The following is a 12167-nucleotide window of genomic DNA, read 5'->3' as shown; positions in this document are numbered from 1 at the left end:
ACCTGGGCGCAGGGTACTTCAACACAGCGCTGAGAAAGCGCAGACCAGATTTTTCCTAGGCCAGTGCTATTCCTTTTACGTAATCTGGCCGACAACACAGAGACCACCAAGACGCGCCACAAAGGCGGCCCGTGCGGCAAAGGAGCCCGTTTCGTGCTCGACACCCTTGTCGGGGGAGCTCCGGGGCTGCCGGCCTGCCGCCCTTCCCGCCCCCGCGGCCGGGGGAGCCTGCGGCAACGGAGGGGGCTGGCGAGGGGCCGGAGCCAGCGAGGGCCGAAACCCCCTCCTCGGGGCCGGCCGGGACAGCGACAGCGGCTTCCCCGCCCTTCGCGGGCAGGAGCAGCGGGCGGCGGGCTGAGGTGGCCCGGCCCTCCCGCCGGCCGCCTCCCGCCGGCCTCTCGCGATGTTGCTAAGGGCCCCGCGAGACCCGGCAGCGGGCGCCGCCGGTTGCTACGGGCCGCCGCCCGGGAGACGCGCGGCCGCCGCGGCGGGAAGGGCAGCCGCCGCCTCAAGGTGATTCCCGCCGGCCCGGGGTCTCGCGGGCAGAGACCCGGCGCGGGCCGCGCACGGCGACGCCGCTCCGCCACCACAGCCGGCGGGGCCGGGGCGGAACTGGGAGTGTGGGGCCCCGGAGCTGGGCCGGGCCGCGCCTGGCGGGGGAGCGCCGAGGAGAGCTCCCGGGACCGGGGCACACCGGGGCGGGCGGCTGCGGTAGCCGCGGCGCGGAGCGGGGACCTAGGGCGAGCGCGTCCAGGTGCTCTGGCAAAGCCCCCCGTGCGTTTAGCGGTAGCGTGAGAGGGGCCCTTGGTCAGGTCCAGCTGCTTCTCCCGACGCTTTTGAAAAGACAAGCTGCTTTCCTTCGTGTGTTGTCATTACAAGTCCGGTTACTGCCCAAAACTTACATGACTGACGGTAAAAATAGAGAGGGGGAGAGGAATTCTTGCCCTGCTTATATTTCTGTTAATTGCTCTCGTTGGTTTCTTGCTAAAATTGCCACCTTTTTTTGTTGTTCAAAACCTTGCTCAAGGGAAGGCTACAACAGGCCGCTGTGGAATCATCCCGTGGGGTTTGGGGTAGGATTTGCCGTTGTGGGGCAGTGCTGGGAAGATTAATTTGAACTTGAAAAGGCTGTGCACACCGAGCTTGGCGTAAGGTTTCTTAGGGACAAAATGATCGTTTAAATTTTGCCTGGAAACTGAATGGGGGATATGACAGCCAGAGAAAGGACAAAACCAACAGAAAACCAAACACAACAAACCACAGACGTTTACAAATTAAATTTAAGATAAATATCTCTGTTAGTAATTGTATAAGTCAAAAAAGACTTTTCAAAGCAACCTTGAGGTGAAACTGCGATATGCCTTTGATTTGCCTTTATGAATGATTTGAGTGGGGCTTTGCACCGATTGCCAACCAGTATACTTGCACTTTTAAAAATGTGTAGTTATACCAAAATACTAAGAGAATTTTTTTGCAGGGGCTTAGGATCTTTCTAATGTTAAGGTCAAAATATAAGACTTACAGTGGTGGTTTATATAGGTCTAAAACTGCATTGGCTTTGATGAAATATCTTGAGGTTCTAATTTTAAAGAAAGAGGACTGCAAATCAGGGAGTTGGGATTTTGGGCGTTTGTTTTTTTGTGGGGTTTTTATTTTTTAATATTATTTTAATGCTATTTTTGGTAAGATGATTGAGTTAATGTTGACCTACATTGATCAAAGTAGGGTGTTCAGCAACTGTGCTGCTTACCATAGAACTGATAACTCGAGGAACCTTTCATAAAAGGTAACTTCCAGTTGGTGTTATATGGCTCTGTTTTTTTGTTCGTTAATAGGGTTTAAGTCGGAAGATGTGATGTATCATATTGTATTTTCCAAGTATGCGTATTTTTTTTATTCACAGGTGCTTAGAGAGTCTTTGACTTTTTTTAATTAAAAAAAGTCAAAGGTCTCTAAATCATTTTTCCTCAAACAGACTAGAACTATACAAGCTAGAACTGCCACTGGGGCTTGGAAGTATTTCTTGGCATATAAAAAATTTTAAGCCATTAATTAAGGTTAATTAATAAAGATAGAATGGAGCTTTGGGGTTTTTTTGCAACCCTTGAAAATTAAACTGCTAAGACACTGTCTTCTGAACTTGAAGGATGTTTCCAGTTTCTCTCTGCCACTGCTCCTCCTAGTTTTTCCTAGTAGCTGTAGGATTAAATTGACAGGACTCTGTCTGGTCACTGCAGCTGATTACAGCAGGGAAATTCAGCAGTTCTGGTAATTCCACCTGGCCCTTGCAAAAGCTGTCAGCACCTTTGATCATGGGCATGGCAACAGCTCTGAGCAGAGAGATCCAAAAAGCAGAATGGGTAGTAATAGCGGATGAGAAGCAGCTGCGAGACTCATAGAGGTTTCTCATCAAGACACAGTCATTACATCTGTAAAAAACCCCTTTTTAAATTATGATGTAGTCTTGTGCCTATTTTATGGGCAGGTTCTCTAGCATCTAGGAATATTCAGGCTTAATGCATTGTTTTGTTTAAGAATATTGTACTAAGATAACAGCTTTATTAAAACTGATTTGATTATTTTGTTTCCAGTTTGTCTGAAGATAAGCTCTAGCAAATATTTTCTGTCTGTGACTGTGTCTTTTGACAGAAAATCTCATAACAGGAAAAAAGTGGCAATTTAAGGAACTTACGCATTTTCTTAGCATCTTGAGGGGAGGAAAACCCCAGAATTATGAGAGCTTGTTATTCTTATATTTGCTTTTTACAGATGTCTCACTTTACAAGTGAAGATGAAGCTCTGTTACAGTCTATGCTTAGACAATTGCTGCACAGTGTAAAAGAAAAAATCACTGGAGCCCCATCAGTAGAATGTGCAGAAGAGATTCTCTTGCATTTGGAGGAAACAGATGAGAATTTTCACAAGTAAAAATATTTTCGCTTTTTAAAATATTTTGAAGGATGTGAAATGTGTAAAACTATATTATTACTGGGAAATGTTTACAGTTTGTATTGCTGTGCAAATGTGTATGTGTTTTTATATATATATAGATATTCCTTCATTAATCAACTAACAAAAGATACTAATTTAGAGAATAAAAATTAATTTTGCTGGTTTTCTGCTTTTTTTTTTTCACTCTTGGTCATGTAATTTTTACTGTAATAGTAACTGATGAGCTGTCTGTGAGAGAGGAATTTACAAAACAACTTAGGTCTGATGCATGTGTACATGTAATGCACTAAATACAACACACAAACAAGCTTGGAGGAATCCTCACTGAAGACTGTCAGGCAGTGTTTTTGACACCTGCTAGACAATATAATTTTGTTTTACAAAAGGTAAATTTGCAGAAGGCTACTTGGCTTCTATATTTGATTGTTCTGTCTGGCTTATATTACTGAACTGTTGTGTATCTTATCAGGTAGTTGTCCTTTTAATTAATGTTTTGAATAAAGCAGAAATGTATCTCCATCACACTTTTGTTAAATCAGACAGTGTGACCTCACATACATGTGATCTAAATTTCTGGAACCCACACTCTTCTCTCCTTTCCATGGTATTCTAACATTTTTTTCCTACATGAGAGTTTTTAGTATGCATTTATAGTGAGCCAATGGAATATCAAGCTGAAATGCCCTTGAAGACAATAAGGACCAGAGTTCTATGACCTGATTTCTAAGAAAGCTGGTTCCCTGCCTTTTTTCTCAGAGGTGGGGTTGTCTACATTCTCTGGTTTGCCTGGTTTTTAGTATTGCTTTGTCAGGGGTAGAAGGTAGGTAAAAGTAAATAAGTAAAATAGAACTAGAGTTTATCTAAAATTTCACTATAGTTTATAAACTACTTTATAATTTATGATGCTTTTGTATCTTCTGAAGATGCTAAATGCTGTCAAATATATTTTAGCTCAATTTTAATTTGTATTACAAATTGTATCAGATAACACTGTTGGCAGTCTTGCAAAGTTTGAGCACCAGGTTGGGTGACGAGCATGAGAGTAAAAGGGTAGGTTATAAACATATCAAAGTTGAAAATTTCATGTAATTTTGAAAATAAAGCATTTTAGATAAAGATATATACAGTAAAAAAAACCCCAAATAGCCAAAAGCATATGAAATGACTTCTGTCAGTATTTCTTCTGAGGACTTACTAAGAGAATACCTAGCATAAGGGAATAATGTCTATAGCTAATGGAAGCAATGCATACATAGCTTTTCCCTTTACGATGCTGAAACGATGGCTTTCATTGCTCTTTCCGGTACGTTAAATAATTGGCGATCCTATAGATACTTTCCTTTCATGAGAAAAGTTTTAACGTACATTTAACAGAATATCGAGTGATGCTTTAAATGCAGAATGCCAGCGCTACTCTGGAATATTTTTGAGGTATTCTAGTCTTGTTCATGACCCATGGCAGTATAGGTTGGTTTTCATGGAAGGTCAGAGAGGTCATATGGTGGCTTATTAGTGAGACCATTAGGAAACTTTTTCCTTGACCCTTACCCCATCCATACAGACTACAAGCTCCTTTTTCAGTAGTGTGTGCTTTTGGACTGTCCAATACGCTGTTTCAGCTCAGTATTTTGATCTGCCTCATGGTTATTTTACCTCAGTAATTTTACCAGATTTTGAGGCTTTACTTTATCCTTTGTTCCCACTTTGATGTAGAAAGAACAGAAACACAGGATCCTTAGAAAGCTAATAAAAAGGAAAATTGAATCAAATCTAGAGTTTATACAGTAGTAGAAATCAGAACTTCTATCTATGTAAGTAGCATGTTTTCTGTTGTATTTTTTCCTTAAAGTCCTCAAGTTTTTTTAACACACACACACACCCACACACACACACCCAGCTCCTTGGTGCTTTCTTTGTAAGCCCAGCCAGATCAGTCTGACTTGATTCTGCATGTAAAGTAGTAGTTTGGTCATTGCTGAAACACTTACTTGTTATGAAACATTTTAAGATTGAAGAATGATCCAGAAGATCAAGGCTAGGACATCAAGCAGACATAAACTTAGTGGCAATTATGTGATTGATGTGTATTTCAGAGTGAAGGAGTTGCTGCAAAAATATATAACCTGGAAATGTTACCTTCATAAAACAAATGATAGGAAGTTTCATGAAAGCTTTCATTCAGTGGAGAGTTGTGTGCAATTTCATTATTGTAGAAGTAAAAAGCCAGACTTGAAGACAAATGAAAATGCAAATAAACATGTTTGCATCTTTCTTGAAATATACTTCTTGTATTTCTGTTACTTTTCATTGAGAACAAAAGTGATGTAGGAATGAAAATAACTGAGAAATGGAAAAAAAAAAAAAAAGAGTTTTATACCTGATGAAACTGGAGGTAGGTGATCCAGTGAGCAGGTAGGTATCATTATACACTAAAAAAGTAAGCACAGAAAATTGTGTCTTGTATCTTGAATGTAGTCTACTTTATTTAATATCCAAGAAAAGCAAAAGTTGCTGCCTGTTGTAACAGTTGCTTTTATTTGCATTTTATAGCTTTGGACTCTGTATCTACAAAACAGTACTGTACTTTGTCCAAGACAATGAACTATTTTATTTGAATTTTTCTCACTCTGTATTTATCCAAATTAATACAACGTAGTTGCACGTCTGCATCTGATATAATGAAATTACAATCATGCTTCTACTGTTTATGTATGATTACTTTTTTGTGTTTGCTTTGTCTTTTATAGAAATAGGAAGACTAACCAAAAAAATTTATATATTCTGAAGCACTACTTTTTAGCATTTTCTATAGCTAATAGATCCTGAGGACCCAGTGAGAGTTTTTTGTTTGAAATCCCCCTCTGATTATTCTTTTGTTTAAACAAGTTTCTGTATCTAATAAGAGTGCAAAGTGCGTTTCCTTGCATTTAACATATACCTGTAATCAGATAGCTAGTTTGTCAGTTTGAGATTTGCATACTGTCATGACACACAGACTTTCATAAGCCTTAGACATGCTCAAATGCTAGTATTTATAAATTGTGCTTTCTATGTTTCTTCTCATTTTGTACATGTCCTGCATAAATAATAATACCAGATGGATACACCGTAAGACAATGTATGCTGTGGTCAGGATGCTCCAAGGAATGTTTCTTTTGGAATTTTAAATTAGAGATTTCTTGATACTCTGTGATTTTTGTCTACAAGACCTTAACCTTTTGTCTGAGTAGATTTTTACATTTAGAAGTAGCACAAAAGGAAATCAGAAATTCTCTGGTATTGCTTCTTCCTGGAATATGCTGATAATGACCATATTAAAGAAAATTAAACATAATTGTGTTTTTTACACTGTTGAAGTTTATTTCTCTACAAGTGGTAAACTTACTTTAAAGAAATAGGTCTGCTGGGAGAGAAGATAGCTAATGTTAATGTGTTGAAAATGTTTGATGGTGAGCTCAAGGTTATGTTACATTTTAGTTTTGTGTATTTCTTGCAGCTATGAGTTTGTGAAATACCTTAGACAATATATAAATAATACTGTGGGATCTGTGATTGAAGAAGAAACAGAAAAATGTACTTCTGCTCAAAATCAGGGTGAAGTATCTGGCTATGACACACTTGTCCAACATGTTACCAAGAAGACCCGTGAATCAGAAGAGTGAGTATATACGTGTAATTCACATTTTTGTTTCTTCTTGGTCTTTGTCTTCATTTCTTCTTTCCAGAACTTGTTTTGAAAAAATAAATGCTGAACCAATAGGTAACAAAAGTGATTCTTTGCTTTCAAAATCAGTGCTAAGCAATTCAGATTTTCCTACCCTACGTTACAATTTGTCATGCTTTGTCTCACTCTGGAATTAATATTATGAACCATTGCATAAAAAGATTGGCAGCAAATCTATGAAGTTTTTGAGGTATCTAGGACTAGATTTGGGCAGGGCTAAGATTTCAGAGAAGAATCACTACTTCATACTATTGCACTAGTTACAAATTAAATTGTTTTGATACGGAAGTTTACATAAAGGAAAAATTGGTTTTATTATGTACTGAAGTTTGTTAATTTCCTTAGATATTGGTGGAGAATCTGCATGAGAATGTTGTTTTCTAAAAAAAGTAAATTAGAATACATATGTATATTTTTAAAGATCTCTTCCTTGGGATTTAGTCAGGTGTCCTGTAAGAGTAATATGTTCAGTAAGATCTGCTTTCATTGATCAGTTTAAAAAATAAGGTTTGATCTATCTTGCTTTGTATTTTAGTGTATTTGCAGATACTTCTGTAGTACTGTCCATGTAATGTAAAATTGGTATGTGGACCAACTGTATAATTATCCAAGGTTTTTTTAACTGTCAGATGGCCAGAAATCAGTGGGTGTGCAAAACCACATGTCAGCGTATTACAGGGTTTATGGTCCAGAATAATTGGCTTTTGAACACCTTATTTAGTAAAGAAGCTTTAAGTAGAAAAACCTCTGTGAGTACCAGTTAAATTCTTTTATTTGTCATCTCTTTCCTGCTAACTTTATTCACCTTCTATGGACATTAAAATAACTTTTCCTTGGAAAACAGAGGCTGGTAGCTCCCCTACTGAATTTTCATGCTTTGAATTTTGAGTTTGCATACACAGATGATTGCTGTGATTCTTTAAAGCACTGATCAGTAGTACTTACAAAAAATGGATTTTAGCATATACAGCTGTTACTTCCAGAAAATATGTAGAACTTCAAACATTTAGTTTATGCATCACATTTGTTTCAGAATTCCTGGACGAAATCTTAACTACATCATAATGCTTAAAGCAGTTCTAAAAGTATTGCTTCTTTAATTAAAAGGGACAGTATACTTTTGTCATCATGGTGAATCAGGTCCTTGGCTCTCTATTTTTAATTGTCATAGAGAGCCATGATGAGGGCTTTACTGAGGTGGAACCATTACAATGTGAAAACAATAAAATAAAAACGAGCACCTGAAATGGTGAATGTTGAAAAATTAAAACCAACCAACCCCCCGTTATTTGATCATCAGTGGTCATTTTTGTGTGTTACAGAGGAAGAAAACAAAAGACAATTTTTGTCTCATATTTTAGCCACTGAAACAATTTTATGTACTACTTCAGCTAAACTATTTTTTTCACTAATTTTTATTGCGTAATCTTAACTTCATCTGTGCTTTTAGTGGTACTAGGCTTTTGCCATGATGCCTGTTTACTATGTGTCCTCAGTAAGAAAGAAATTAAAAAATAGCATGTGTTTCTGTTCTAGAAGATTTTGTGTTTGTTTTCAAGTTTCTTCTGTAACAGTATACAGAAATATGTTCTAATGAACCAAACCTTTATAGGGCCCTTTTCTTGTTACCTGTCTGCAAGCATTCTGAACTTTGAGCATTGTTTGGTCTCACTTTGATGGTCCAGATATAATTTCAGTATCATTCAAGGCTCCGGTTTTGTTCATTGTTTATTTTCTGTGAAATATTTAGGCAGGTACTATGCCTAAAGGTATTTATGGAGAAAAATACGTTAAGGAATTTAATGCCTTAGTAATACATTCTGTGTTTTCAGAGTACGGCCATTTATGTTAGAAAGCAGTTCTTAATCAACTGCACTTGGCTTTATTTTCACCTAGAAAATAGATGTTAGGATGATTGTTTTTCAAATTATGCTATTTGTGTATTTTTGTTTCAAGGATCAGGACCTTGGGGTTCTTGTGCTCATTAAAGTTGGTAGAAGATGCTCTAATAACTAAATATGTCTGTATCTATTTTTAATTTGAGAGGTAGGAGGCTATTAAAGCACAATATGGTAATTTATATCTCTGGTGACTGTAAAATAAGTAACAGTAGCCTTAAAGTAAAAAATAATTGGAAATAAAATACCAGTATCCTAGAATAGGATGTTTTTCTGAAGCAGCTTTTATTTTGAATTGCTTCCTTGTGGATATTATTATTCAATTTATATAACTTAGAAAAACCCTGGTTTTGTTGAAAGAAAATTGGTTTGGGTGTATGACCTGTACTCAAGATCTTGAATCAAGATGATGTGTTCTCTTCTACTGGTTCTGCTCAAGGCTTATAGCAGAAGCAAAATTGGATGTTGATCCTGAAGAAACATAAACAGTAACAAGGATGATAACTGATCTGTTTTCTCAGGGACAGATTCTTCCTATTGGTGTTTCTGAAGAACCTGTCAGAACAGGATTATGCTAGTGGTATTTCATTGAATGGTTTTAGAAGGGCAAAAGGGAATTTTGTTCTAATTTAAAAATATAATTATCTGAAACATTTAAGGTACATACATGTTTGTTGCTCATTTTGGATTTGCATTTGTTTTTTATTAATTTCTGTAAAGTTGGTGAGTTTGGGTTTAAGTAACGTTATGCCATATTCAGTTATTCACAATTTAGTGAATTATTTTTTAAATTAGTGATTTTTATGCTCTTTAATATTAAAATCATCTTTACTTTGAAGATACAGAGAAATGATGCATGCCTTGAAGAATGTCATGATGGTTGTGGTAGAATCTTTGATTAACAAGTTTGAAGAAGATCAGATGCGTAATAAGGAGCTGGATAGTAAAACAAAGAAAGAACATCAGAGTGGCTGTTACACTGAGAACTGTTCGGACAGTGACTCCTCGTTCAACCAAGTACAATGTGTTTTCTCTCTATGTTACAAAATAAGCATGATACCGCAAAACTGTTACATTTCTGTCAGTGAAGATTGAGAACAGGCGTTCCTATCTTTGATATATCCTAAAATGAACTAATTGCCTTTCTTTCACTCTGAAGTACTAAGCTTATACTAGCTATCTAACCTTTAAGCAGCATATGCTTGATGACATTAATATGATGCCCATATGTTTAAAGTACCTATCTAAGTACTGTGTAGCTAAAGATAAAATATGGTAAAGGCAATACATCATCAAACTTGTGATTTTACTTAAGGAGCCAAGTAACGTGCAGTTCATTTCCAGACTACTGCGCTATGCTATATTACTTACTGAATGAATTACTATAAGGAATTTTATGAAGATACAGGAAACTTTTAAGTAATGAAAAGCAAAATATGTAACAGTAATTTTGTTGATGTAAATTTAACTTTGGGCAAACAGCAGAAAACACTTAGAATGTTGACTTTATTGTTAAATTAGTATAAATGTTGAAGTCCTAATTATTAAATGTAAATTAGATACTGGAAAGACTGCTTTTAATCTTCTGCTGTTCACTTTGATAAAACATACTAACAATCATTTTACAATGTGTATTACAGAGTTACACGTTCATGAGTCAAGAACAATTGCAGCTGCTTGTAGAAAGGCTTGACCCTCTTCAGCCTAAGGAAGTAAGTTTAAAAGAAGAAATAAAATGTTAATACAAAAGAATGTTTATGACATATTGTAAAACAGACTGTACGTATGTAAGAGTTCATATGTACCTAAGTGGAATCTTGTCTTTGTTGGCGCATATTTCTTGACTTCAGTGCAGCAAATGCTCTGCGGTGCAGTATTTCATTGTTCGTAACCATTTGGTTCAAAAGCTAGTGTTGCAACAAGTGTCTTTGTTTTGTTAGGAGTCTGTATGCAATAGGTGGGCATTTTTAGATTGGAAGAAGTTGTTCTGCGAGAAATAAAGTTATTGAAGCTTATTTTCCTATATACGTGCCTCTTGCCCTTCTTGGTAACTTCTGTGTTGTCCTTTGTGTTACCCCTATCAGAAGAGAGAGATGCCTGCCAATTTGCCAACAAGCTGCTGCCAGATGGAATATATAAACTCCAAGTTAGGCCTGCCTTCCTGTCAGTGGCAGTAATAATTTGGGTCTCTAACCCCCAATCAGCACCAGCTGCTGATATTTTTGAAGCCTAGAGAAACATAATTTTGAGAGTGTTGTCTCAATAAGATTTGTTTGGGATGTCTGGCAGTTGAAAAAGGCCTGGTAGATGGGAACTGGTATAAACATTGTGGCTGAGTTTTCTTAGAAAACCAGGCAAAAATTTTGATGCTATTAAATATTGTTAAAATTTCCCACAGTTTGTTTCAGTAATATGAAATAAATTACTAGAGATTACAGTTGTGTACAAATAGAACAAAAAAAAGTTATTTGAAATTAGGTAGATTATATTGCTGATGAAAATTCAGCAGTAAAACATAGTGTCTAGTAACAGTTTCCACCTTCTTGTTTTTTACAGAGCTGCTAGGCACATTTGTAGTATTTGTTGATAGTTTCCTATATTCCCTGATAAAAAATTATTTGATTACAACCAGAAAGTAAAACATAATCCTTGCACCCACTATTGAAAATCTATATAAAATGGTTTTGTTGCTTCTTCAAATATATGTTTGTGGGTTTTTTCTCAATGATGTAGTGTTTTGTCTAAATCATCATAAAAATATAGCAGTAGATAAGTATTCTGGAATTCTTTATCTTTTCTACAGATAAGGGTCTGTTTCTTCGTTTCTCCAAATTACTTGGTGTTTATCTTTTTGACTAGGTTCGCCAAGAAGCATTGCAGACACTGTGCTTTGCCCCTCCCTCTGATATACTGAACTCTGAGAGTTGGCCAAATCTGCGTAAGCATCTAACGATGTCTCTGTCAGATCCTGATGCAGCCTTCAGTGTAAGCTAATGTTCTATATTTAGTTATCAGATGTCTAGCCTTAGTAAAGAGTACTGAAAAGGAGTAAGAAGTTACATATGTATTGTGAGTAGTCCGTTAGTGTCCCGAGACATTTTATTATTTGTGTATGTATCAGATAGAGTTTTTGAAGTAAAAGAGCTATGTGATTCCAGTAGGTCTGGATTTAAAGGACTACAACAGGCTTTCAATAGGAATTTTAGAGGCTGACGTACTCATTTACATATATTTCAATGGGAACGAAGAAGCTTAAATGTCTTTTAGCAAACAGACATACAAAAAAATCGACAAAACCCTTCTGTGAAACATGTCATGTTAATATTTCCTATTTAAGTCAGGTATATGCTCCATGATGAGAAAATGATACATAGTAATATTACACAGGCACTGATGAAGGAAAAAAAAAAAGGCAGCTGTTTAAACTGCTTTTAGATTTTTTATTATGCCAATTAACCCTTTTTTTCTTTGAGTTTTAAAGTCATTATCAAATAAATATGAAAGTTGCTCCAGCTGCTGTCATGTATTTTTCTTTCGGCTTAGGTCTACCGTTTCTTTTGATGCAGGGCTAGTCACAAGTCATTGGTACATTT

At 36.9% G+C, this 12167-nt stretch overlaps 1 protein-coding gene across 1 annotated transcript in view; it reads left to right on the top strand.

Annotated features, from left to right (window-relative positions):
* Nucleotides 1-414: 414 nt before the first annotated feature.
* The window catches only part of TBC1D32 (TBC1 domain family member 32), an 89202-nt gene continuing 77449 nt past the window's right edge, over nucleotides 415-12167 (top strand). Inside the window, exons 1-6 of the mRNA XM_074923782.1 lie at nucleotides 415-513; nucleotides 2770-2924; nucleotides 6449-6610; nucleotides 9414-9591; nucleotides 10215-10286; nucleotides 11434-11559. Of these exons, the coding sequence (XP_074779883.1) occupies nucleotides 2770-2924; nucleotides 6449-6610; nucleotides 9414-9591; nucleotides 10215-10286; nucleotides 11434-11559 (693 nt within the window). The 5' untranslated portion in view covers nucleotides 415-513. The remainder of the gene's footprint in view (nucleotides 514-2769; nucleotides 2925-6448; nucleotides 6611-9413; nucleotides 9592-10214; nucleotides 10287-11433; nucleotides 11560-12167) is intronic.

This window comes from Athene noctua, chromosome 1, assembly GCF_965140245.1.
Source record: "Athene noctua chromosome 1, bAthNoc1.hap1.1, whole genome shotgun sequence".
Lineage (NCBI taxonomy): Eukaryota > Metazoa > Chordata > Aves > Strigiformes > Strigidae > Athene > Athene noctua.
The sequence above is the reverse complement of the archived record's forward strand: the minus strand, read 5'-3'. Positions and strand labels throughout refer to the sequence as shown.